The sequence below is a fragment of the Anomalospiza imberbis genome, chromosome Z (assembly GCF_031753505.1).
Source record: "Anomalospiza imberbis isolate Cuckoo-Finch-1a 21T00152 chromosome Z, ASM3175350v1, whole genome shotgun sequence".
NCBI classification, from domain to species: Eukaryota; Metazoa; Chordata; class Aves; order Passeriformes; family Viduidae; genus Anomalospiza; species Anomalospiza imberbis.
In genome coordinates, this window is record NC_089721.1 from 29,362,043 (window position 1) to 29,389,022 (window position 26,980).

General features: G+C 37.1%; 1 protein-coding gene across 2 annotated transcripts in view; it reads left to right on the top strand.

The window, feature by feature from the left end:
• Positions 1–26,980, top strand: part of PIP5K1B (phosphatidylinositol-4-phosphate 5-kinase type 1 beta) — a 61,880-nt gene that overhangs the window by 16,593 nt on the left and 18,307 nt on the right. For both annotated transcript variants that reach the window (XM_068176129.1, XM_068176130.1), the window contains 9 exons: positions 5,551–5,668; positions 8,588–8,740; positions 10,467–10,766; positions 18,294–18,505; positions 20,123–20,206; positions 20,319–20,367; positions 20,820–20,904; positions 25,179–25,334; positions 26,093–26,237. In XM_068176129.1, the coding sequence (XP_068032230.1) occupies positions 5,551–5,668; positions 8,588–8,740; positions 10,467–10,766; positions 18,294–18,505; positions 20,123–20,206; positions 20,319–20,367; positions 20,820–20,904; positions 25,179–25,334; positions 26,093–26,237 (1,302 nt within the window). The remainder of the gene's footprint in view (positions 1–5,550; positions 5,669–8,587; positions 8,741–10,466; positions 10,767–18,293; positions 18,506–20,122; positions 20,207–20,318; positions 20,368–20,819; positions 20,905–25,178; positions 25,335–26,092; positions 26,238–26,980) is intronic.

Here is a 26,980-nt window from a genome sequence, read left to right on the forward strand (position 1 = left end):
CTACCCTACATCTAAAACTGAAGTGTACTGCTTTCTAGTATGTTTTTGAGGACTGATTGAGAAAACTGATAGTTACCCTTGGAAATATCTTTGTATCAAACCTGTATCATAGGTTAGCTGATGGACTAAGTAGTGTATTTGTAGTGTAGAATGCTCTACAGGTTTCGTGTGACTAGTATTTAAAAGTTCACACTAATGATGAGTTGTTGTGTAACTTACACCATGATATGTGTTTCCTGTGGGCAGTTTCATGAGGAAGATAAAGTGACCTGAATATTCTGATAAAGTGCTGCTGCTCTTCCTTGGTGCTTTTGTTGCAGAGATGCACAGAATTACTCAAGTTCTGACAAGGTTTTTATGGTTTGTGAGTTGAGTGATAACGCAGAGAGGAGGATGCAAAACAAATATTAGAAGTGGGGATACTTTGGCGACAAAAGCAAAGTCTGGTATGAATTACTGGACTCAGCTACTTCTGTTACCAACAAATTATTGGTAAACCTGATAACCTGGATACTTGTATGGTTATGTAGACTGCTTAAACTACTTTTCAAGTACTCTGAGATATTTTAATACCATTTCCAGTTGGTTATAAAATAATATCTTCATCATTGTAGGTAAATGCTTCTATATTCAGCTGTTATGTAGATATGATTGTTTTTAAGTTACTTACTATTCATAATTGTATTTCAAAGCTGACTTGTAGGGAGCTGCTTAGGACAGCATTTGATTACTGGAAGTTTAGGAAAATCTAAGTGAGAAAAAAGGACGTTACCACTGGACTTTAAACCCACAGTATGAAGAAAACACAGACACACCTATTTGTACAGATAAACATGATACCTATTTCCACCATGTGGGAAATTATGCTTTCCTGAAGTTACACAGAGAAAAGGAATATACCAAAGCACTACGTGACCTGCAGCATGTATTTGTTTGATACAGTTTTTAGAGCTGAAACACATTTTGATGGATTTTTAAAAAGCAGCTGTATTCAAGAGCAATGAAACTAAAATTGGATAATCTTAGTTTTTAATGTTGGGAGCATTTAAGTTTAGACATTTTATTTTGATTTTACAATCTAAAAAATAATTGCTTTCATTGAAAGAACTGATGTGTTCCTCCTCTTCAGTTTTTTTACAATACACAGAGGAAAGTTATACACAGGGTCATAACTACAGACTAATTCTTTTGATAACAGCTCTGTCAGAACCTTTGAACAATCCCCAGTGATGAAGGCTTGCTACGAAGATATGCAGCTGGCTTTCTGTGCCCCTTCAGATAGGTGTGGTTTCTCCTGAGTACATCCTACCAGGGTGAGGCCATAGCAAAGAAAAGCTGCCAAGAAATGTATCTGGGTGTCTTGTTTAGCAAATTTTTACAGCCATAGGGTTAGCCATTAAAAATTTAATTAGTTTTACTTCACTTTTAGTTTGGTATTGCACCACCTATGCTTTAAATCCACTCTCAGCATTTACAAAGAGGCAGGCTTAGATGGACATACTGTCATTTCTAGGTGTGCTTGATTTAAAAAAAATTAAAATTGCAATATAAGTATTAAACCAAACTTGCATTTTAAGCTTAGTCTCTCTTCTTTAGTCTGCCTATGAGTCTTTTTCTTTTGTGGGGTATAACAGCTAAGGTTATTAAAATACCTCATAAATTACAATTGCTGCTTAATCGTTCCAAAACGATTTTGTTGTCATAGGTCATATAGAAAGACTTGAATTGCTCAATATTGCCAGAATCAGAGCTAATTTTAAAGTCTTTATCTTTGTTTTTCTGGTAGACTTGTGCTCAGCTACTGCTGGTAGCTGAGCAGGAAATTACATGGTTACCCACTTTTTTATTATGTCCAAAGCACCATTTTACAAATTTAACTTTTTGTCAATGGATCATGGGCATTTTTTGTTAAATTTCAAAGATGCAATCATCCCCTTTAAAGTCCCTAGACTGATTAAACATCATTACATGTATTGCTTTGCACATACACTGTAATCCCATGAGAGTGAAACTGTAAAATGCATCAAGAAAATGTGAAGAGAAACCACAGAATACATTCTTTCAATAGCTAATAGAGTGGAATGTGAATAATTCTAAATAGGATAGGGATGTACTTAGATCAAACATTCTGTACAGTGGAGTTTATCTTTTTCCAGAAAGAGCAAGGCCCTACTCAATTCATACTTGTCATATGAGCTTCAAATAGAATAGAAATTTGAAAGGTTTCCATTACTCTAAGAAATTACTGGAAGTGAGGGTGCTTTTTCTGTTAAAAGTACCATCAGGAAAACCTTAAAACTATTTGCAAGAGTATTAATAAGAAATCTTAAATTTGTGTCAAACTTGCTTTATGAATTACAGAAGAGCTTACTGTTGGGATCAGTAAACTGGTCTGTTACGTAGTGAAGCTGAATCTAATTAACATGATTAACAGAAACAGGGTATGGTAAAATAATCTGTAGACCTTAACAGAAGATGTTTTTAAAGATGACTTTATAAAGAATAAGGAAAGCTGTCCACATAGTGAAATTGACTGTTATATCTGTAATAAAGTATCTGATGTGTTCTAAATACATGGAATTGCCTTCTATGTAGAAGCTGTTGCAAAATAATTGCTCTGCTTAGCAGTAAATCTCCACTTGCTATGCATTACTGCGCACCTTGCATAGTAAGGTGCAAGCGTTACTTGCACCCAGCGTTGTCATTTTACTCCATATACACTTATGAAATGGCTCATATTGTCATAGCAAGCCTCCTACCTTCATGTCACCTTAGTGAAGTGACAGTATATGTTCTGGTATAGTAACGACGTGTAATCTGTTTGCTGACGTGCTTTCACAGGAGAAGCTTTCAAGTTACAGCTGGAGGAAGCAGATTTATAAAAGTGATTAGTAACAAAATGTAGAACTTAATAAAAAAGTTTAGGTGCTTTATATTCCCTGACAATTACGTGATACTTCAGTAGAGAACATTCTGTTCTATTCCTTTCTGCATCTTATGACAATTACATGCATTTGCAAGTATGACCCCAGGTTTCCAGTGTAACTATATGACCCCTGGGACATCCTCATATTGTACAAAAAATCAGTGAGTCACAACCAGCTATATAAAATTTAATGTCTGACAAATCTAGCAGTGTTCTGAGCAGCAGAAAGGCCTTATGAAAGAGCATTCGTCTATCTTAACTATAAAAAACCACTACCATCTTTAGCTTGTATCCTACTGATTTCCATTTTTAGCTCTATAATGGAACAATAAAGCATATGTGGACTTGATTTTAATATTTGGAGTCATACTGCAAAGTGATCAGAGGAGTTCATTAGGACTAGGCCACTGTCACTATTACCTGTAGGGTTTATCACTCTTAAGAAGCAGCAGTATTCTATTGTCTTTGTATGTATGTCATCCACAAGCATCTTTTTATATGTGAATTCCAGAAAGAAATCTGTTTGATTTTTTTTCCTCCTCGCATCTCCTGTTCAAGAATCTGAAGTGTTGTACATTTCTGGAGACTGAGAAAGCTTGTTCACCTGCTGTCACTGAAACAGTTCAGTCGTGAGGGGTTTGGCAGCACAGGGGCAGCTAGGCAGGTTGAGTAAGCTTATGTCATCAAACTGTTGTTAATGAAAAGTGGTAAGTTAATATGACAAATATTAATTGTACAGGATGAAAGCTCTTAAATTCTTTCATTATATTTAATTTTTATTAATTATCTTTTTCAGGAATGTTGCTTAATATTTCTTGCTTTTCATATCTGTGTGAATTTGTAGTCTTTTTTTCTTTTTGGTCAAGTCTTGGATTTTGTATTTCTCTATTTATTGAACCATTCAGACACTGGCCAAACTGATAAGAACAGTAGAACAGAACAGCATTTTACTGTTATCAAGGACAGTGGAACACAACAGCACGATCTTGGAGAAATAAATAAAAGATGTAACCTAGGCAAACAGAAGTCATGCCAAACACAAGCAGGATGCCAGCTCAGCTCTACAAGGCTGGCAAAGTAGAAGTTGTGCAGAACAACGATATTGCACTTACTCAGAAGCAGAGGTCAAGGAACAGCCACATAGAAAGGACACTGGACATTGAGGACAGATCCCAAAGAATCAGATGAAGACTTCTGATAAGGGGTATGATTATGTCAAATAAAGTCAAGTAAGTGGGGATAGCTAATGAATATATAATCAGTGTGTATGATGAAAATTGTTCACATGACTCTTGGGGCACTTGATTAGAGAAAAGATCCCCAGAGTAATAAAGGTCTGCTTTCTAATACTCTAATAAAAATGTGTTAGAAAGTTTCTGTCTAACTGATTTCAGTACCAAAACTGTCTTAAAGGTGTTCTTGTTTATTTTGAAATCACAGTATAGAACTTCATTCTTCTGCTTACAAGACCTCTCTCATTTTCTATCATAAATGAATCCATGGGCACAGGGTTTTCTTTGAAATCTAGCAGCATTTTGCTGCTGACCTTTATCTTATATCTCGTGTTCATCTCAAGAGTTTTGTAACTCAGTCCAAAAATACAGTGAGGAAAAGAGCTAAGGAGTACAGGTGACAAACAGGAGGAGCTGGAAGCCATAAAGTAGCAGGACAGCCTTGACATAATCACTACTACAGGAACATGGGGTGGGATGACCAGTGCACTGCACTGGATGGCTACAAGCTCTTCAGCAGGGACAGGCAAGGAAGGAGAGGTGGTAGGGTGGCTCTGTACATTAGGAAGTGTTCTGATTGTACAGAACTCAAGGACAGTGATGAGAAGGTTGAGTGCCTATGGGTGACAATCAGGGGGAAGGCTGAAAAGGCAGATATCCTGGTGGGAGTTTGTTATAGACCACCCAACCAGGATGAGGAGGTGGATGAACTACTCTGTGATGTGATGGTGATGCTTCATGATTGTCAGCCCTTGTTCAGTGGGTGATTTTAACCTGCCAGATGTCTGCTGGAAATTCAACACCGAAGAGGAGGCAGTCTAGGAAATTCCTGGAGTGTGTGAAGATAATTTCCCAACACAGCTGGGAAGTGAGCCTACCGAAGGAGCTGCCCTGCTGGACAACACTGGAGAGGAGGCAGTCTAGGAAATTCCTAGAGTGTATGAAGATTAACTTCCCAATACAGCTGGGAAGTGAGCCTACCAGGAGAGCTGCCCTGCTGGATCTACTGCTTAGAAACAGAGAAGGGCTGGTGAGATGCCATGGTTGGAGCCATCTTGAGCACAGCAACCATGACACAAGAGTTTTCAGTACTTGGTGGAGTCAGTCTCTACCCTGGACTTCTAGACTTTGTCCTGTTCATGTTTAAACATGATCTTTATGCAAATGCATACAGGTGGTGAAAATAGTTATTTCCTTTAAAGTGAGAAAAAGGAATTTGCTGGCAGTGTCTCTCATGGACATTGTCTCTCAGTATTAGTGGTTAATGATGATAGAAAGGTTCATCTGCATTTATGCTCTTTTCTCAGCACGCAGTCAAGTTAGGCAGCTTAGTGGTGAAACTAGCTGCTAATAATTACTCAGTAATTTGGTTTGGTTTGTTTTTGTTTTCAGTGAAGGGAGCAATCTTACCCCTGCTCATCATTACCCTGACTTCAGATTTAAGACATATGCACCTCTTGCCTTCCGCTATTTCAGAGAACTTTTTGGTATCAAGCCTGATGACTATTTGGTAAGAGCCTGCAGTTTTCCTTTGAGTTACAAATTATTATAAAGCATGCTAGTTTCATTGTGGCAGAAAAGGATTCTTAAAGGTTGCCCAAATCAGTAAGAAATTTTGTGTGTAGAGGGGGTATATAACTAGTGAATATTTTTAATGGTGACAAAAATTTTAATTCTTTATCTTTGAGAGGATTTGTATAAAAAACCTGCTTTGTTAATTAACTAGAGCAACATCCATGTCATTCAGATAATTTTCTAGAGAAGTTATGATCAGTAGTTTGTGACTTTTATAAATCCATTTCTAATTAAGTACTTTTGTGTGATTTGGGTTACTTACACTTGTCATTACAAAGTGAGGTCTGCAAATGTTCCTGTTTAGCTTTGAGGCACAAGAAAAAAAGTTATAAATTTGCTGACATTTTAAAAGAAGGCTTTACTTGGTGGAACCACTTTGTATACTGCTATAACAAGTATCCGCTGTTTTATTTCTCCTGTAGTTCTGCTTTTGGAAGGGTAGTATGAATGCTGAGCTGGATTGTCTTCTAGATTTTTGCCCAATGTTCAGTTTGTTTCATGGTGGGTCACCCAAGAAATCAGAGTCCTAGTACAAATTAGCAACTTTATATGTCAGATTTGTTTCTGACTTTACTGCCATGGGCAGGACACCTTCCCCACTAGGTCGCTCAAAGTGCCATCCAGCCTGGTATTGAACATTTAGAGATGGGGCATCCACAACTTCTCTAGACCACACATTCCAGCACCTCACCATCCTTAGAGTGAAGAATTTTTTTCTTCCATTGACCACAACTCTTAGAGTATGACCAATTCCTTATCCTCTGAGTTATCCATCCATCAAATCTATGCATCTCCAGCTTAGAGGCAAGGACATCATGGGTGACAGTTGTGTCACAATGTAATGTGCTATTTATCTTATCTCTTTTTATGGACTTGGTAAAAGCTGAAGTATGTTGGCTGTGTTGCCAGCTGCTAAAAAGGTTGTGCATCTTAGAGCAAAGTTACTATCACCTGCAACTTCTTTTCCATCTAAGGAAGTTTTTGCAGCAGCAGAAGTGGAAGTTTATACAAAAACTATATCCTGTGAATAAGATTTGTGGCAGTCATTTTAAGTATAAAAAGACTATTCCCTGAGGGAAGTTACCAGTAAAGACAATTTGTTGCAGATTCTTTTTTCTCTTGGCATAGGAAAACACACAAGTGGTATGTAGTAAGTAGTAAATGATTGTCCAGCTGTGGCTGAAGGACACATAAAGTAAAATAAGAAGTGTAGAAATTACAGCAAGCCTATGTGAGTTTACACTGTTAATTTCAAGTGACAAAGCTAAAAATTTAAAGCTTCACCTTTTCCAAGGAGGATAAGCAGTAACACACTTGTAGGAGTCAGACAGGATAACAAGCGTAAATACATTTGAACAGCTGGTAGAATTAAATTGTCACTGTAAACCTCATGGAGTACTGTCATTTTGCAGGAAAACTTCTTGATCATAAATACTCACTTGTCAGGCTCTTAGGGGATTTTCTTACCTTTTGGTTTTGATTTGTCTTTCGGAGGTGTCCAGTCAAAACTAGCTGGACCCTTTGTATAGCAGCATTTGGTGGGTGAACTTTCTTACAGAAATGCATACCCCTGGAAAATGACCAATGCAGAATGTAGGTCACTGTCTTCTGCTTATGTTTTGTTGTTCTGTTGAGCTTTAATGTTTATGATAATTGCATTCTAATGTTTATCACAATGACAGTTACTCATTAAGGGCAAAATATTTTGGCAAGAAAAATGCAATTTCTGCAGTACAACTGCTGATTTGGTCTAAAGGTTTGTAGTGTCACAGATTAGTATGGCCATTCTGTCTGTAGAAAATTGCAACTATAGTATTAACAAGAAAGGCATTTTGTATTAATTGGAATTGAGTATAATCAGGGAGAAGACATATTTGTATATCATGCAAAATTCTCTAAAAAATTATAAGCCTTAGCTGGAGCTAGGATAAGAAGATGCATTAAGGCAATGGCATAAGCCCATAGGAAACATGCTTCTTTAGTTCAAGTGCTCACAAAAGAACATATTTATTAAATTTTCTGGTATTACTGCTTTCAGGTTTAATATAAACAGATTTTTCTATGGTTTTGAGCTGAGTATCTACTCTCCATATAATTTGTATGAAGTTTGGAATAGTGGACACTTAATAAATGTACACTAGTCTCTGTATGAGTATGGTTCTCCTAGTAAGGGGTAGTCTTTTGTGTCTTTTTCCTCCTTAATGTGATTGTAATTCCTAACATGTCCTGTGGAAAAGGAAGCCTGTCTAAATATGCAATATAATGGTCCTTCAAATTCCAGTTTTTCTTGCTTACTGGTATTGAGTTTTTTCTGTTTCAAGTGGTTTTCAATCATAAAACTAGTAAAAGATGTTAAAAATTAGTAACTATACTAAAATTAGTAGCTATAGCTATACCAAGTCTAATAGTTTCAATCCCAGTTGCACAGAATAGGATTTACCTATTTGGCTATAATGAGAAACCTCTACTCCCAGTTTTTATATCATCTTGTACCTGTTTCTTTCAAAAAAATGGATGTGAAAAGCAAACAGTTCCAGTGAAAATGTCTTCTCAAAGTTTTTGACTCAGAATTTGCTATGGTGACAGCATGGAGATCTGAGTCCTTCCACATCAACCACTGGCTTCACTCCAAAGGAACCTGCTTTGGAGCATGAAGAGGGATTATATGCTTAACTGCCATCTGCTCCTCCATGGTTGTGCAGCATGGCCCGGGCAGAGTGGCCTGACTCAGCCAGCAGCAGTGGTGTTGCTTCATGATTCTCTTGTGACTACTTGAACCTGCAGTTCTTCGTATTAAACTTGTGTTTAGGTAATGCACGCATTGGCAGTGAAAAACAAATTTTGTCTCTTCCAGTACTCGATCTGCAGTGAACCTTTAATTGAATTATCCAACCCAGGTGCCAGTGGGTCCTTATTTTTTGTAACTAGTGGTGACGAATTCATCATCAAAACAGTTCAACACAAAGAGGCCGAGTTTCTTCAGAAGCTCTTGCCAGGTTATTATATGGTAAGTAATTGAAGACTGTATTTTACCTTTATTTCTCCTGTTTCATGTCACTTCTGAAGATTCAGTTTCATTTGTCTTGAAATATTCCACTGGATTAATCTGTATTTTTTGTGATATTTTTTACATTTTTGCCTGCCTTTCTACTTCATGCTGTACACACCCAACAGAAAGAATAGATATAATCTGAGAATATAGTTAAGATAAGAATTAGTGCTCTTTTAGCATTCAAGATGAAGCTAAGTGTCATAATCTGATACCAAACTTTGCTTCTAATAAGCTAGTAACAAAATAAGATTTCTAAATTTCTAATTCAGTTTTTTTTTCTCCATTTTGTCTTTGTCTACCCTCTGCATTTCACTCAGAGTGGACAGAGAAACTAGACCGGTCAGTTTCCTTTTTGTTTCCAACTACTTCTGATTTCCATTTCTCATGTATTAAAGCAATCATGTAAAAGATATTTTTATCCATGTAATTTGTTCAAAAGTTAGTTTTTAAATGGAGCTTTTTGAGGGCTAATTTAAAGTCCATTGTATTGGCGTTTGTGTGTCATCTGAAGGGAAAACCACTGATTAAAAAGTAAGTAGAATTTAATTTTTTTTTGTTTTGTAACAAAAACCACTTATACATATGAACAGACATTCTTCTGGGTGGTATGTGGGACTTTGTATTCTTAGACTTGTGACTGACTTTCTTTTCTTGCTTTGTTTTCTGGAGTAAATACTTGAAAAATTACCCTCTCACTTATACTAAAAATGAGTAATGTTGTCATTATTGCACTAAAGTAACATGGATTCACTGTGTGTGTAAGAAAAAAAAAGATGTGTACTGACACATCAAAAAGGACAATTATGGCAGGTTTTGTTGGTTCCTAATAATGATAATCCACTCAGCACAAGTTTGAGTTATTACAAGTACATGTAATGCCTATTTGTGCTGTTTCTGGGAACTTTATTCTCACTGCTATGCAATTGCTTCCAAAATATAAAACTTCAATCACTGTGATTATTTCTGTGAAAATACTTCTGATAGTTGTACGTTGTAACTTAGTAATCGTGTAACACCTGAAGTAGTTTTTCCCCTTCTTTCCTTCTCATGCCGAAGACTGAGAACAGTTGTATTCAGAAGGATATTCTCTCTCACCTCTGTTATCCTCTCCTACCTTATTTATTTTGCCTGTTGCATAATTTGGATTATTTCACACTTTTCTGTTCTGATAGTCAGTTGTGGTTCTATTATGACCTCACACGCCTTTGGCAATAACTTACCCATTTGGCAATAACCCTGGGTGTGTAAAGCCTCATGGAGAGAGGGGTTCTGTTTTTCAGAATCCAAGTCAAAATAATGAGAGCTACATTTAACCCAAACTCCTTCCAGCAGGTAAAATGCAAAGGTTGTTCAGGTCAGAAAAAATAAATTAAGTCTTCAGGATACTTTTAGGTTTGACCTAGTCTGTTCTTTTTTGTGAGAAAGAGAAACGTGGCATTAATGTAGTCACTCTCTGCTTTTGGCCTTTATAAGTTCCCAGCAAAAAGGCAGTACCTATGCTAGCTTTCTGGAATAGAAACCCACAAAGATAATCAACTGGTTGAAAAAACTGTGCTGAATAAGAAAACATTCATAATTTTCTTCATGTTTGTTAATGTCTTTTGCTGTTAAAGAAAACCCTTTCTTAAGCATGGAAGTTCATTAAAAATAGACATATTTAAAAATATCTCTTTCGTTTTAGAATCTGAACCAGAATCCAAGGACTCTTCTTCCCAAATTTTATGGGCTGTACTGTGTTCAGTCAGGAGGCATTAATATTAGAATTGTTGTCATGAACAATGTTTTGCCACGAGCCTTGAAAATGCATTTCACATATGACTTGAAAGGCTCCACATACAAACGCAGAGCATCAAGAAAAGAGAGGGAGAAGTCCAACCCTACATTCAAAGACCTGGATTTCCTGCAAGATATGCATGAAGGGTTGTATTTTGACTCTGAAACACACAGTGCACTAATGAAAACACTACAGCGGGATTGTCGAGTGAGTATCTATTTAAACTTCTGTGTTCTCCTCTGCTCTAAATTTACTCAGTATAGATTACTTAATCTCCATTTGTTTTCCATGCTGTTTAAGGAGGGATAACTGTCGATGTCAGAGCACTGATTAAGCCTGTATTTTAGTTAAGCTGTTGTGATCTGAGATCATAGTCATAGATAGAATGTCCATATACTTTTTGAACACCAACAGACTGGGGACCATGAGCACCTCCCTCACTGTGGAACTGGTTCCAGTGCTTAACCACCATCTCACTGAGGAACTTTTGCTTCTGTTCACTCTGAACTTTCCCAATGCAGCTTTAAGCTGCTCCCTTGCATCCTATCACCAGGCACCAGAGATCAGCACCACCCTTTCTGTCACCCTCAAACCTTATATCCTCCTCTGCTCCCCACAGATAATCCTGTAGTCCCCTGTAGTCCTTTCACCATCTTTCTTGCCTTCCTTTGGACACATTCTTATATTTTATATCTTCCTTACACTGTAGAGCCCAACTGCACACAGTTCTTGAGGTGAGGCTGCTCCAATGCTGAGTGTAGTGGGACAATCACCTTTCTCAAACCGGGTGGCTGTACTGTGCTCAGTGTACCCCAGGATACAGTTGGACATTCTGGCCACTGAGGCACATTGCTGACTCATTAAGTTTATGATCTAGAGCAACCCTAAGTTCCAGGGCTATCCCTCTATTTCTGTGTACATCCAGGATTACACTGATCCATCTGTGGCAATACAGATTAATACAGGAAAGAAGTCCAGTAGAATTGATGATGATGATGATTTCCATTAATTTGGAGATTTTAATCACTTTTTTCTTGAGGCATAATTAGCCCTGTGGAAACTTTATTTTGTAGGCTAAACTATATGTAGAGCTGCTATGAATATGTGTCATGGTTACCTAGGAATTGGAAGGCAGGCCTAGTGGCAGCAGTCTTACTTCTAGAGCAAGGTAATTTCTTCCTCAGCTGAAAAGTCCATATAAAAGCTGTCCACAAAATATTTTCAAGGCAGAAGAGGGATACCTATCATTGTTCTTTGAGAGGACTTTGGTGAATGGAATCAGTTCTATTATGGACAGAGAGAATTGCTGTAAAATAGGGTTTTTTTGCTGTAGCATGGGTAAGAATATGCAAAGTATGAAAAGGGAGACTCCAGATCTCTCAGAACTTCCCTGGATTCATGGCGTTTTCGAAAGAAAAAATTTGCTTTGCGTGAGGGAAATCGTAAGAATTTCATAACAATAAAGCAAAATGGATAGTCTGAACTCACTACATAGAAGAGACACCCTGAAACCAGAGTTTGTTGTTCACTGCCATCTGTGGTACAAGATGAAAAGCATTGTTTCTGCACATGAATAGAATTTTTTGTTTATCACAGAAGTCTACAATGCCTTGTGATTGGTTTGTAAAGCTGTGTGACCTAATGTTCAGCTGTGTATTCAGCATGAGACATTTATCTAACACGACACATTGTTCTCTCTGTAGTCTCTTGCAGTGAGTATTTCCTGAGCTCCTACCATGTGTGATGACAGAGAATACATCAGTATGTCACATCTGGGGATCTGCATGCCTTTCTGTGCATCCCCCACTTGTCCAAGGTTACTTACCCAGTCAAAGCTTATGGAAATCTAATGGAAATAATAGAGGGTATCTAAAAGATGGAACTGGACTGAAAAGTAAAAACAAGAACCAATCATTTAATACATATAAAGGGACTCTTAATGATTCTTTGGAAGTCTGGGAAAATTCCTGCTACATGTTATTTGGGTGCTAATATAATCCTTTTCAATGTATGTATATCTTAAATTAACAACTCTAAAGTTAGTCTAGAGTTCTTAAAGGCCCAGCTAAATTTTAAAAGTATTAAAAGTAAAGAAGAAAATTATCCTATAGTAATCAGTGTATTTACATAATTACACATATGCACAATAAAGCATATGTCTGTGTATCTGCATATAAACACACTGAAAGTTATATATATATAAAAACTAAATGCCTTTTTTTTCTATTCAAACAAGTCTTACTCTGTGTTGTTAAACAGAGGGACCAGACACTACTATCTTTCATATCACTGAATAGGGTTGGATCTGACTACCTGTCTTTTATTTCTGCCTTTAAAAAGACCAGAAATATTTCCATCCATTTTGTGAAAAGGGCATCAGTCCTGCCTCTGCTTTTTTCTGCCTATGAGGTATTTGGATGTGTACAGTGATAACTGACTAGCATTTTAGGACTTGAAAACTTGTCAGCTCTTTTTACTGCTACTTTAAAGTGAAGAAGTTAGTGTAGGCACTTGAAATTAGGAATTCATTTAAGAAAGGAAATTTTTGATCTTTCCAGTATTTTAGGACTAAGAAATTCTCTTCTGTGTTGCTTAAATTTGAATTGTGTTTCCATTGCTCATATTTGCAATCAGAATCAAGAAGCAATGGACTTTTTTCCTACTTCTTAAATACGAACATCCCTGGCTGCTAGCCCTCTCCTCCTTAAGATCCATCGCTAAGTTCAGAGGCCTGGCAGAATTTCCTGGTAATGAAAGATAGTCGTTGTGGGGACCTGCTATGGTCTGTGACTGCTGCCACTGAATCTTCTGCCCTATTCACCAATGGACTCATGTTTTGCTTGATCATCTTTTCTCTGTGTGTTGATATTCCTTGCTGGTCTCAATTCTATCTGGCCTTTGGCTTCCTTAATCACAGCTGCCATCCCTAGATGCTCAAGGTTTCTCTATTCCTCCTTTCTAGCCTGTCTGTCCTCACCTGTCTTGTATGCTGGCTTTTCCCATTCAAGCCGTGCTGTAGCTTCCTCCCTCAGCTGAATTGGCCTCCTGGCTGTGCTTAGCCAACACATACCATCTTGAAAGCTGACACAGAGCTCCTTCCCCAGGGAATGCAGTGCTGCAATGGTAGACCACTGCTGGAGAAGTTTGGGCCTTTCACACCTCCTGGTAGTGCTGGTGAGGAGATGCACAACCTGCCCAATTAGAGAATGGAGCTGAGTTGTGTGTGGTGATCCCTCATGGGCTGGTGCCTCCAGATTATCCATGCTGGAACAAGTACAGGTTGATAGCATTGCTCAGCTCCTGCATCCCGTGCTTGTTTTGTTCACATTTGAGGTGACAGGGTCTGAAAACTTGTCTCACAGTTCATTTTGCAGTATTTGCACTTTAACTGAACCAAAGAGTGTAATATTACAATGTTCCTAAAGATAGAACATTCATGAATTTATCATATATACAATGTATACAATTAAAAATTTGAACTAGCTTTCAAATTCCAGACTATTGCTGAGACTTTCTGTAGCTCAGAAGGCTCAGAAGGCTCTTACCCTTGCCTTTTTGGAGAAGCAGTAACAATTAATCAAACTGTGGTCATCTAGTTTTTAAGAGCAAAAAAAAAATTGAAGTTATTTTTACTATTGAGAAATGAATGGTTTTTGATAGTCTGCATTTTACCTTTGTGTCAAAGAACTCTGGACTTTCCTGAGGAAATTACATTTTAAAAGTGACTAACGAGAAACCTGTAAAGACAAGGAAATTTCAAGAGGGTCATATCTCCTAAGTATGAGACTTGAGTATTATTTTTATCACTGCTGTTTTGCCAGTTGCTACAAAAGTTTTATGGTGTGATTGCACATCTGTTTTGTGCTGTAGCAAATGTGATGCAGATCTTGTATGACCAAATTTATCCACAGAATTTTTCAAATCCCTTAGTAGCCGCTGTAGTGTGTTTTGCAGTTTTTGCCTTTTTTCTACCTCAAAGGATCTACACAGGTAATTCTTTAAGCCAAATAATTTCAGTGACCCATTGTACAGCATATCCTTACAAACAGTAGTGATGGCATAACTTAATGAAATATTAAACTGCAGCATAGGACAGAAATAAAAGATGGCATGATGTGGCATGGAGTTGGAGAACATAATAATCTTAGAAGATGGGCCTCCTTGTCAGAACTGGTAGCTTGAGGGAAATGACCATAGCATGATGCTGTAGATCTCTTGTATCTTTATATATTATCACTCCCATAGTATCAACTGACATTAGGAATTTCTCATTACTTCTACTTTTAAAATCAGAATCCAGATTGTTAATTTTGGAGTGTTAGTTTGGAGAATTCTGTTGAAATGGGAAGTGATTCCACATATGCTTTGGTGGGAATGTGATGATTCATTTTCTTGGGATAGATTTTTTCTAAACCAGACCCATTTTTAGGCATTGACATTTGTGAACAAGTGACAACACTCTGTTGACAGCTAGTGAATTAACACATATAAATACTACCAAGATGAACAATTTAATGTTAAATTAATGAACGGAAGGTTTACTTCAGTTATCATCATTATCAAATACACCACTTGTTAGTACACAGCGTGATTGAGACCATTCTTGCTGAAACCCCACAGTGCCATTTTGCTAGCAAGGTACATGTCAGAATGGTTACAGGAGCAAAAATGGGGTTTTCCTCCCTTTACCTACAAAAGTAGTGTATTTCTAGGAGTTTATATTGATTTCTAGTGATCTCACATGGATAGAGTCAGGTGTTTTGCAGGGCTTTCTACTTGTGCTGTGAATTTAGCCATGTAATATTGTAATTTATTTGAGTGGGGCTTTTTTCTTAGATTAGGTTATCATTTTGGTGCCTTTGTAGCAAAAACTTGCTGCTGCATCTCAAAAGTAGTCCTAAAATCATCAAAAGAATCTGCAAACAAACCTCAGCAGAGGAAAAAATGCCTTAATGTTCTGCATTTTGTAACTTGTCCTTGTTGAAAAAGATTATTTTGTACAACTGTGTGTGCAAAATGTTACTTACATATTTTAAGATTGTCACAATTTGGTATTTTAAATATATGAGAACACCTCAGATATATTTATCTGTGAATCCAACTGATTTACTGTCTTAAGACAGACTGAGTAATTTGACACAAAGTTGAGTGCTGATTTATGAGATTCTTCCTTATTATTCTGCTTAGTTATTTCTTACCAGAAATTTCATTAGAAACAAAGGGGGATTGAAACGTGCTTAGATATTGTCACAAAGATTAATTTGTGTAAGGAGTGGTTGGTTTGATTATCATGTTTCTAAGGGGAAGTAATCAGAACTGTACATCAAAGCTGTAGGTAGACAGGGCCAGATCATGTCATGATGTCCTGAAAACACTTGGTGGACAGTGTAATGCTATCTCTGAGTAGGGCCATGAACAGAGTGTCTGGGGGACAAGGGTTCTTATGCTGTGTGCTGTTTATAAGAATTTGTACTGCAGTTAATCCATTGGATGTGAAGGTGTTTCAGTCTGTTAATGAACTGTAATAACAAAATACGTTTTTATGAGGTTTTTCGGTAATCCTACACCAAAATCAAAAATTGTCAAGGCATGATCTGTTGTACTGTACAAGTAGTATGGATTTAAGTGGCAGTGATGAATTGATGTAGTCAGAAGGATTAATTTTATCACATAAGAGGTCCCTGTAGAAGAAGGAGCAGCACATTACAGCACAGCCTCCCATGAGACTACATCCAATCGTAGACATAGGTTATGTAATTATTGCAGTAAAATCATGTGTCAAATGTGACCTAATTCAAAATGCAGTAAAGAATAAGTTGAAGGTAGAACTGTCAGCAGTAATTTATAACTGTAAAATAAATGTGGCAATGCTTTTCCCAAGCCTGACTAGCTCCTGTTCTGGTTTTGCGTGAGCAGTGTTGCTTACTGTACTACTAAGGTCTTATTTTTCAGCCTATCCTGAATTTAGTGTCAGCATTTGATGGCAAACATTCATTGATTAAATATTTTTTTAATGAATACATGATGTTGTAACTTCTTTCTGAGAAAGTCTGAGTGAAGAGTAGCACTAAGTAAGCAGTAAATAAAATTTCAGATGTTTTTGGCACCAAGTGCCTTTGTACCTGTTACCCATGCTATTTTTGTAATTTATGATTGTAAACCACCAACATGTCCACACAATGCACAACAAAATTTCAGAATCTTGTGGTTAGAATACAGGTTTTGTTGTGTATGAAATCCTTTGTGAGTTCTGCCATCAGAAGATGCTGTGGGCTACTGAGGCCATACATTAGTAGCCTTTTCTTGTTCCATTTGAACTAAGGCATCGCTGAGTAGGATTCCTCTGCACAAGAGCAAACCCATGGTGTCTTAAAGTCATTCTTTGAGTCTGAAAATCAGGTCTGATTTTGTGCCTTTCTATGTTTATGCTTTGTTTCATCACTGCTTTGGTTATCTGAGCAAGGAATATTTTTCCAACAATTAGGGTAAGTGGTATAAAAACCTTATGATTAGACATACAGATCCATACTAAATTACTGATTTACTGCCATATAATTTTTAAACCTACACAAGTGCTGAAATAGCTTTTTTTTAATTAAGAGAAGGGATGTTTCTGCTTAACCAAAAATACTTATGCTTGGATAATCTTCATTAAAATTACATACCTGGAATCTGCTCTCATCTCGTTTTTTCTTGTTAACGTAAAAGCACGTACTGTTGCCTCTTGATTCTGTGACAAAAATTACACCATTATCTTCAGGCACTATTTGTCAAAACACATCATGAATCACTGCTGAGCTGCATGAGGTAAAGAAGAGGTGAGTGGCACAGCATATCCCTCCTGGCTGTTACTGGTGTTTCTCCCTCCACTTAATAGTGTCGTGTAAGACATTAAACACAGTTGCTGTCTGACATTAAACTGTTGCTGTGAACAGTTTGGTTATATTACTAGATGTGATTGCAGCTTGCTTTAGTTCATGTTTGGGTATTGACTTGAGCTGTATTGCCTTTCAATGACAGCATGCCAGACTTTGGAATGGTGTAGCTGATTAAAAAAAAAATGAAACTATTTGTGTGTGAGAGAAGACATGTTGCCAGAGACAGAAATGGTTGGTAGAGCTAGAAGAGAAGGATGGTTGGTTAAGTCATGCTTCGTAAGTAAAACCTGTCTTTTGAGTTTAGGTAGACTCTATTTAGCCTAGTAGAGAGGTGCATGATTTTTGTACTCCGATCCCATCAGCTGCTAATAAGGGGGTGGTAGCAAATACTTTGGTTGACATTTGAAAGTTCTCCACGAGTATGGTCTCTGTTATAAATAGGAGGTGGAGGGGAGATAAGAGAGGAGTACAGACAAAAATGTTCAGGGAAGTCTGGAATGTGGATGAGAGGTAATTTTAAAAATGTGTTGTTCGTAAGTATACGATGGAACCATTAATTGATTATTTGCTATAAAGGAAAAGGTGCTGCTTGGAATTATCTTCCTTGACTACAAAATAGCATCAGGTTACATTTCAGCTGTGCATCTTCCTTTCTCACTTGTTACAAAAGCATTCAGCTAATTAGAAAACAAGCACTTGACTTGCGTGGATAGTAAAAGGTTTTTGTGTAAATGTAATTTCAAACATTTCCTGATAAGAGAAGCTTGTACCTTGAGAGCCTGCTTTCACTCAGGTTTGCAAAATGCTGCTGTGTAATTATTTTGTGGTTTCAGTGTAGTCATTCCTTCTTTGGTAGGTTCTAGAAAGTTTTAAGATCATGGATTACAGTCTGCTTCTGGGGATCCACATATTGAACAGTAACATGAAGGAAAGAGAAGGAGAATGTTCCCAGAGTGCATCAGATGCAAAACGCCATGGAGGGCAGAAAGTTCTCTATTCCACAGCCATGGAGTCTATACAGGGACCTGGGAAGTCTGGAGACTCCATCACCACAGAGAAAACAAACACGTAAGTGCTGTAACCTGCTCTTAAGATTGCTTTTAAAAGTATTAAGAGGCAAAACTTTCATGAGTACACTGTATTCCAGGAATCGAAAGATTGAGCCTCTTTTTTTTTTTTTTTTTCCCAAAAGCTGCAACATCAAGATTTGCCACAGAGCATGAAATTGGAATGTTGGTCACTAGATTGATAGTATTTAAATACATGATAGTTCAGAGTGACTTATGTATGCACATGTGCATTCTTTTATAAAAGAAATGTTACAGACAACTATTACAAGAGTCCCAGCTACAATCTCATTTTAACTGAAAGCAGCCTGGTGAGACCAAAGCAAAAACTATAAATTAACATTGGAATGGATGTTCTTACAGGGGTTGTTTTCATCTTGAAGTAGTATACTCAATGTACATGGAATGATATCATCAATCACTGAAGTACAGTCATATATTATATTTCCTGAGATTAAGAACCGATGTTCTTCTCCTATTTTTCCGTCTAATAAAAACTTTAATAGAAATTTGAATATATAAACAATCATTATTTTGTTGTTTCCTTCATAATATATTAAGTGCTATGAGAGTATTATTGTCACCATTCAGCATTGCATATAATCAGTCCTTTATTTTAATGAGGATTTAATTTAAAATTAAGTATTTCCTTTTCCTGGTTCTCGAGGGAGCTGTGTAGGTAAATACAACTAATGACATAGAAATCTGTGCTTAAACCTACAGCAAACAAATCAGAAAATTATGATATTCACAGGGAGTTTCCAGACACTGAGAACTCTAGACTGTAATTAGACAGAGCTTTATTTCACTTGGTTTTTACAACTCACATTCACACAGAAGATGGCCAGTGCTGTTGATGGCAGAGGTGTTGCACTAGTTGGGCTCCCACAGCACTTGAGGTAATATAGTGCTACTCAGATCCTGACAGGTGTAGTCCTTCTTTGGCTCCTTGCACTCTATCTCTCAGGTTGACATAATGGCCAGTGGAGCAAAAAACAATGCTGAGGTTCTAAGATGAGCCATTTTTCTAGGTGTTGGAGTAGGAAGAGAGGGTCTTAAAATGACTGTTCATGGCTCAGTATGGACCCTGGACCAGCTGGAGGCCCATGCATTCAGGATTCTCAGCTTAATACTGTTGCTTTATCTATCACTTATCTGTCTGTAAAGAAATTTTGGAAAAGCACAGTTATACATGATTTTTAGTGAAAAATATGTGAAACAACCTTTTCAGACTTTGATGAATGTGCAGACTCTCTGTGATTTTTTACCTGTGATCTATAAAGTGAGAAAATTCTCCCTTACCAAAAGTTACTTACTTTCCTTAGCAATAAACTGATGTCTTCCACTTTTCAGATCATCTCAATATTTCCAATTCTGTCTACAATGTGTCTTAAAATATTTATTCTTTTTTATGATGGACATTTATCACTGAATCCCAGATACTTCAAGTTTTGTATTTAAAATCCATTGCATGCTAGGTGACTCACATTTGACTGACTTTGCACTGTGGCATCTGATTTAATTATTGTCTACTCCTTTGGGTTTACAAGTGGGTACAGTTCAGCTGGTAACTGGTGATCAGAGATGTCTTAAAAATATTCTATGTTGTTTCTCTTAGAATGGGAGGTATTCCAGCAAAAAGCCATAAAGGTGAAAAACTGCTTTTATTTATGGGTATTATTGATATTCTCCAGTCTTACAGGTAAGTTGAACTTCAACTTTCAATGCATTTTCACTGAGCAAACTATTCTGAAATTACTTATAAAAGTGGAAGTTTTATAAAGTAGTTCTGATTTAGTTTTTTACATACTTAGGTTAATGAAGAAGCTGGAACATTCTTGGAAAGCTCTTGTTTATGATGGGGTAAGTAGATTTTAATAATTTTTTTTTAACTGCTGAAATTTTAGCTGGTGGATCTTTGACTCATGTTGACCAGGAAAAAACTTGTTCTGGTACATTTTTAATCTAACCTCACCATGTATGAGCTGCTGCTGAAATCATGCTCTGCTTTTATTTGTTGAGCTTTCAAACAACAGCTAATAATATTAGTTTGTCTTTATAACTTACACAAGTTTAGCCTGTTAGCAGAATATTGATGAATCTATAACTGAAAAATATATATAATTTGAAAAAAAAAATTAAAATGCTTGGAAGATTTTGCAGAACATAGCTGTATAATTCATAACTCATAAATGGTATGATTCACTAGTTTTGACTATGCCTGAAATGCACACTGTAGTTCACCTGAGGTGTCCAGGTTCTTCTTGACACCTTAGTTGTGGAAAATGTTACTGAGATCTTTTTCAATCTTGTAGGATACTGTTTCAGTTCACCGACCAAGTTTTTATGCAGACAGATTTTTAAAGTTTATGAATGCAAGAGTTTTCAAAAAAGTTCAAGGTAAGAAAGTAGTGACTTCTACTTTTTAGATCTTTTTATAACCGTAAATGCTCCTTATAATGCTCCTGTCTTGGCAATAAAACAAGGTTTTCTTCAACATCTTGTAGCACTTTTGTAGCTCCAGTCAAGAAACTAAATTTCTGACAATTGGAATTTTACTCCATTAATAAAATTACAGAGAATTATGTACTATGTATTTTGGTCACATCAGGGCTGTCTAAAGTTGGCTTCAGGTGACCACCTAGGCATTCTATCACTCCCCCTCTTCAACTAGATGGGGGGGAAAGTTATAATAAAAGGCAGGTGGGTTCAAATAAGGACAGGGAGAGATCACTCACCAATTAGTATCCCAGGCAAAACTGACTCAAATCAGGGAAATTAATTTAGTGTCTTACTAACTAAAAAAAAAACCAAAAAAAAAAACAACACACCCCCCCCCCCAAAAAAAAAAAAACCACTAAAACTTTAGAGACTCCTTTATACAGGCTTTTTCCATCAAAAGTTCAGATCAAGTTTTATTTTCACTACTTTTTCTACCACTGGAAGTCATACTGGCCTTTGTCGCTCTGCATATTGTCTAAAGATGATGCCACTTTTCTGAAGATAATTGAGCCTATGGACTCTGAGCCTGCCCATGAAAACCAGTGTTAAAGGCCTGGCAAATCAGAACAACAAACATGATTACATGTAAAGGCATATGAAAAAGAGGGAAAACTGATACTGCAACAAGAAGGCAGAAATGTACATGACGAGTATTTTGTGAAATTCTAAATAAGAAAAATAATAGGATAGACAGATGAAAGGACAAGGCTGAGACTAACCATACTAAAATAATGAAGATGTTTTAAGTAGAATTAAGGAATCTTTAAAAGAAAAAGAGAAAATTTGAATTAACCCCAAGTAGTGATTCCCTGAATGCATGATATGTTATGGCAGCTTTTCAGGAAAATAAAACTTTTTTTGAGTCTTATAAATATTAATGAATTGATGGATAATTTCTCTATAAATTGACTATGCTAGTGAAAGGAAATTCAATCTGAACTGTTGCAAGTGCAGAAAAGGATGGTGATGGGGGACAGAAGAGAACTGGACAAGCTTGAGAAGTGGACCCATGGGAACTTGACTGGGTTCAACAAAGTCAAGTGCCGAGTGTTACATCTGTGTTGGGGCAACCCCTGATACTAGCACAGGCTGTGGGATGAACAGATCAGAGCAGCCCTGCCCAGGACTTGGGGGTGCAGGTGGAGGAGATGCTGGACATGACCCAGCCATGAGCACTCGCAGCCCAGAAAGCCAAACGTGTCCTGGGCTGCATCCAAAGCAGTGCAGGCAGCAGGACCAGGGAAGAGATTCTGTCCCTCTGCTGTGCTCTGCTGAGACCCCACCTGCAGGGCTGCATCAGCTGTGGAGTCCCAGCACAGGAAGGACATGGACCTGTTGGAGACAGTCAGATGGAGGGCCATCAACATGATTAGAGGGATGGAGCCCTTCTCCTATTAAGTCAAACTAGGCAAGTTGGGGATGTTCAGCCCAGAGAAGAGAAGTCTATGGGAAAATCTTGTAGCAGCCTTCCAGTACCTAAACGAGACTTACAAGAAGGCTGGAGATGGACTTTTTAAAAGGGTGTATAATGACAGGACAAGAGGGTATGGCTTTAAGCTGAAGGGTAGATTTAGGTTAGATGTTAAGAAGAAGCTCTTTACAAGTGAGGGTGATTAGGCACTGGAACAGGTTGTTCAGAGAAATGGTAGATGCCCCATCCTGGGAGTGTTCAAGGCCAGTTTGGTGGGGATGTGAGCAACCTGCTCTAGTGGTAAGTGTCACTGGGCTCAGGGTTTGGAACTAGATGATTTTTCATATCACTTCCAACACATGCCATTCTGTGACAACTGCTGAGATGTGCTCAATGTATGTGCAGTAAAAAAGTCTCTAATAAATACACTGGCAAGGCAAAGATGAGTGCTTGAGGTTTGATGAGGTCCAGGCTGTTCTTTGGGGAAAAGCTCTTTGGATTATTGTGAGCAATTAGACTTTTTTCCCAGCAATTATCACAAGTGGTATAAAACCTTACAGTAAGACATACAGATTAGGTGTTTTGAATAGTGTGCATACATACTAACTTGCTGCTTTACTACCAGATTATTTCTTAAACCCATGGAGGTGATGCTGAAATTGCATCTTTTATTTTCTTTCTTTCTAGTAAGAGAATGGCTGGTTTTGATTACCATGTCAGAGAGAGTGTTTTCTGAGTTGAAGGTTTTTTATGAAGCTGTGTTCTTGACAAATAAGTATTAACTGACGGGCTAGAATTATCTAGTTTGTAGAGGAACTTGTACTTTAAAATGGATCTGAGTTAACAGTTTCATAATCCTGCTCATGGAAGTGTATTTGTTTCAGAGTCTGAGTGTCAAAATGTGGAATGGTCACTCGGCTCAAATACTACAGGAAGAGTGTTGAGTATATGGCATTGTCTTAAACTGATAGAAGGTGTTTTGCAAATACTTTTTGACCAGTGTTATGCTGGTCTCTTAACCTTTTCAGTAGTTATCTGGAGTGAGAAACAATTCTGTGTGGACAGAGAGAGAACAAAGTACAAACACTAGAACTAAATAAGATTTAAGTAAACCAAAAATGACTACAAATACTAGAATAAGTTAACAATTTAAAGCGTTCAAAGTTAAGTCCTTTGGAAAAGATTGATTAATAAGAAAATAGAAACAAATTATGTAATATGGCAACATGTAAAGCAAAATTTCAGCTTAAAGGAGAAAAGAGCATCCTGAGACTCAGTTCTCTTGAAATCTTAAAATAATTTTGCCAAAGAACTGGTGGGAATTCTGCTGTCTGAGACAATACTCAAAGGAACTCCTCTGCATTGATAATGAATAAAGAGTGCCTGCTCCTTACTACTTGATACTTCTGTTTGACAAAATAAATACCATGTATCTTACCTCAACATTGGCATCTTTTTTCCCCCAATTCTTTCTAATTCTGACTGCTAGATTTATTCCAGGACAAGACACAACCTGTTCTGTATTTGAAGCCTACAATGTACAATTAAAGCATATCATGCCTAATTTTCTCTCTGATCTTAATTAATCTGTCTTATTTTTCCAAGCTATTAACCTAAGTATCCTACTTTTATTGATTTCCTCTGTATACAGGGCTGTTAATGCACTTTTATACAGATTAATGGTTCAAATGTATTATTATTCTTTCATAAAAAACTGGGAGTGTTCCTGCCTTTATTATTTCTAAGCTTTGAGTCAGACATTTCAGTTTAAACACTTTAGCCCTGTTCTGAATCTGGCTTTTTCCCCTAGTGCACAGAACAACCATGCATAATTAACAACAAAAACTTAGTAAGTGGACTTAGCCTTGGGCAGAGGCTAGCTCAGCAACTGTCTTCTATGTTCTTTTTTAAAAATACCCTGGAACTATGTATCTGATTCTTTTCTTCAGTCTTCAGCCAAGTGACTTGATGTGTTTAATTTGAACTTTGTAGTAAAGCAAAGAAAGAAGTGTTGTAGTGCATCTGAAGTAACTTTGCAGCCAATGCATGGAGATAAGCAGCCAGCAGCTGAAAAACACTAAATTAAATAGTTGGCATCCTTCTGGAGAAGAACTACAGTGGGGGTCATGGTTCAGTAGTAGTGGCAATGATGAATTGTAGGGTTTGATTCAAAATGCTTTTTAAATAGGCAGGCCCTGCTAAGAATTATAAAAGAGGTGCTGATACCTGAGTGTGTAGGCCATCAAGATTTTGGAAGTGTTTATTGTATCCAAAGAGAAATGTTTGACAGATGAGTCTGGAGTGGGAATTCTTCAGTATCATTGCATAGAAGTAGTTAACAACTCAAAAAAAAAAAAAAAAATATTGTAACCTCTCAGAATACTCCAAATGTCTTTTCCATTTTTGTATTTTCTGGGATTTTTTTTTTTCTGTATCACTCTGTCTCTGATTACATGGGTTGGTACTCCATAGGAGCTTTTTAAATTAGTGATGCCAGTGACTTGACTTACTGTCCTATAATAAGCAGTAAGAAACTGAAAAAGACAAAAGTACTTCTCTTGCAGATGAAATAACAATACTTTTCACTCTAGTTACATTTGAGTTACATTAATGTACTGTTTGTTAAATAAGTTTCTGGACATGTTCTTCATCTGTATTCAAAACATAGATTTTCTATATGGCTTACTTTTTGTATGCTGTTTAAGATGTGTAGGGAGATAAGATGACATCATTCAACATCTATGTTCATTTGGTAATGCAGCTTTAAAGTCTTCACCTTCAAAGAAACGGTGTAATTCCATCACAGCCCTAAAGGCAGCATCACAAGAAATAGTGTGTGCAGTTAGCCAGGAGTGGAAGGATGAAAAGCATGGCATTCTTGCTGAAGGACAAAGTTATGCCAGCCTTGATGAAGAAGGTACGGTCTTTCAAATCAACAACCTAAATGTTGTTTTTAAAATTTTTGTATAAGCTCTAGAAGTCCTGTATCTAGAACACTACTAGTATGGCTGAACTCTCAAAATCAGAGTCAGGTTATTCTTAGGGAGAGAGTAGTTAGTAATATTTGTCAAAATAGACCTTCAGGAGCAAGACAAAGTCAGAATCAAAGTTTGTAATATCTGAAAGTTTGTTAAACTTTCAGATTTCAGGACATCCTGAAAAAAGGTATTCAGCCCAGGCAGAAAATTAAAGCCAGAGCCAATGCTATCCTTTTCACTGACCTCTAAACAAGCATGTCACTTCAAGTGTTTTGAAGCTCAATTCATTGTTCTCAGAGTTTTTTTGAAGAGATACAACTTTGCCCCTTTCAGAACTTGCCTGCAGCCATGATGAAAGCAGAACCAACTGCCTAATCCAATCTGATAAATGAGCTGTGGTAGCATGAGTGTAGTCCTCAGACTGAGAAGAATTCATAACTCATACCTCTGTTTAATATTTGACCTTGGAGTTACTCTGTATTCTGCTGAATGTACTTGTTAGCAGCTGAAATTCACTCTGTAATACAAAAGAGTGTGGGTGTGAGCATATGAATAATACCATCTCACCAGTTCAAACATTAGGAAACTTCAAGAAGCTTATGAGGTCACTATGGGACTCTATATACTTACATGAAGATTCTTGGGCTAAATTTAAAATGAAGTTTGCCAACATTGTTCTTTATTTCTGCATATGCAGTACTAGGTTCACACCACCGACCGGATCTAGTGCCAAGCACTCCATCTCTGTTTGAAGCAGCTTCACTGGCAACCACACTTTCTTCTTCCTCCTTGAATGCAGATGATCACTGTCCACGTGATCAACCTACACTCTATTCTAGCAGGTAAAGGTAATCTGTTCTGCTAGAAATTTAACATTGTGCTCAACAGAAGGGGGCTCTGCAAAATAAGAAGCAGAAGAGGCAAGTGTCTCTGTAGCTCAGTGTTTAACCTTTCCAGTGAAGGATGGGGACCAGAAGCTTGTAGGATTTGTCATGTATTTTTACATAATTACATAATGTAATTGGGGATCATGAAATAGAAAGTATAAACATGGTGAAAAATATTATATGAATTTTTCTTCATGTTCCAAAACTAAATTGGATATCTAAACTTTGTTTGGGCCTTAGTCTATAGCATAAACCAAATTACATTAAGGTCAGGGTAGGAAGTACTTCTTGTAACTTGGCTGTAGACTAAAACAGCTGCAGAAAATGGTGATGTGCTAGGAAAAGAAAAAAATTGTTCTTTATTCTGAATGTACAGTGTATGTACACTGAATGGTCGTCTTTAAATTCTTCCATAACAACCATTTTCTGAAGTAAATTTCTGTAAACTTCATCCACGGGCATGATTAGAGCCTGTCTGGTTTTAATCCAGGAACTATAAAAACAGGAATGTCTTAGTTGTGCAGATGCTAGTGAGCTAGGTTAAATGTGATTTGAGTTGTGTTTGAATATATTTCAGCTGTGCCAGTCCAATACTATGCTGAAGCCATTAAGTCTTGCTGGGAGATTGTATGTAGCTGTATGTTCCCTTGTGAACCTGAAGTGTGCTGTGCTGCGTCACCTTACCTGCTTGCAGATCT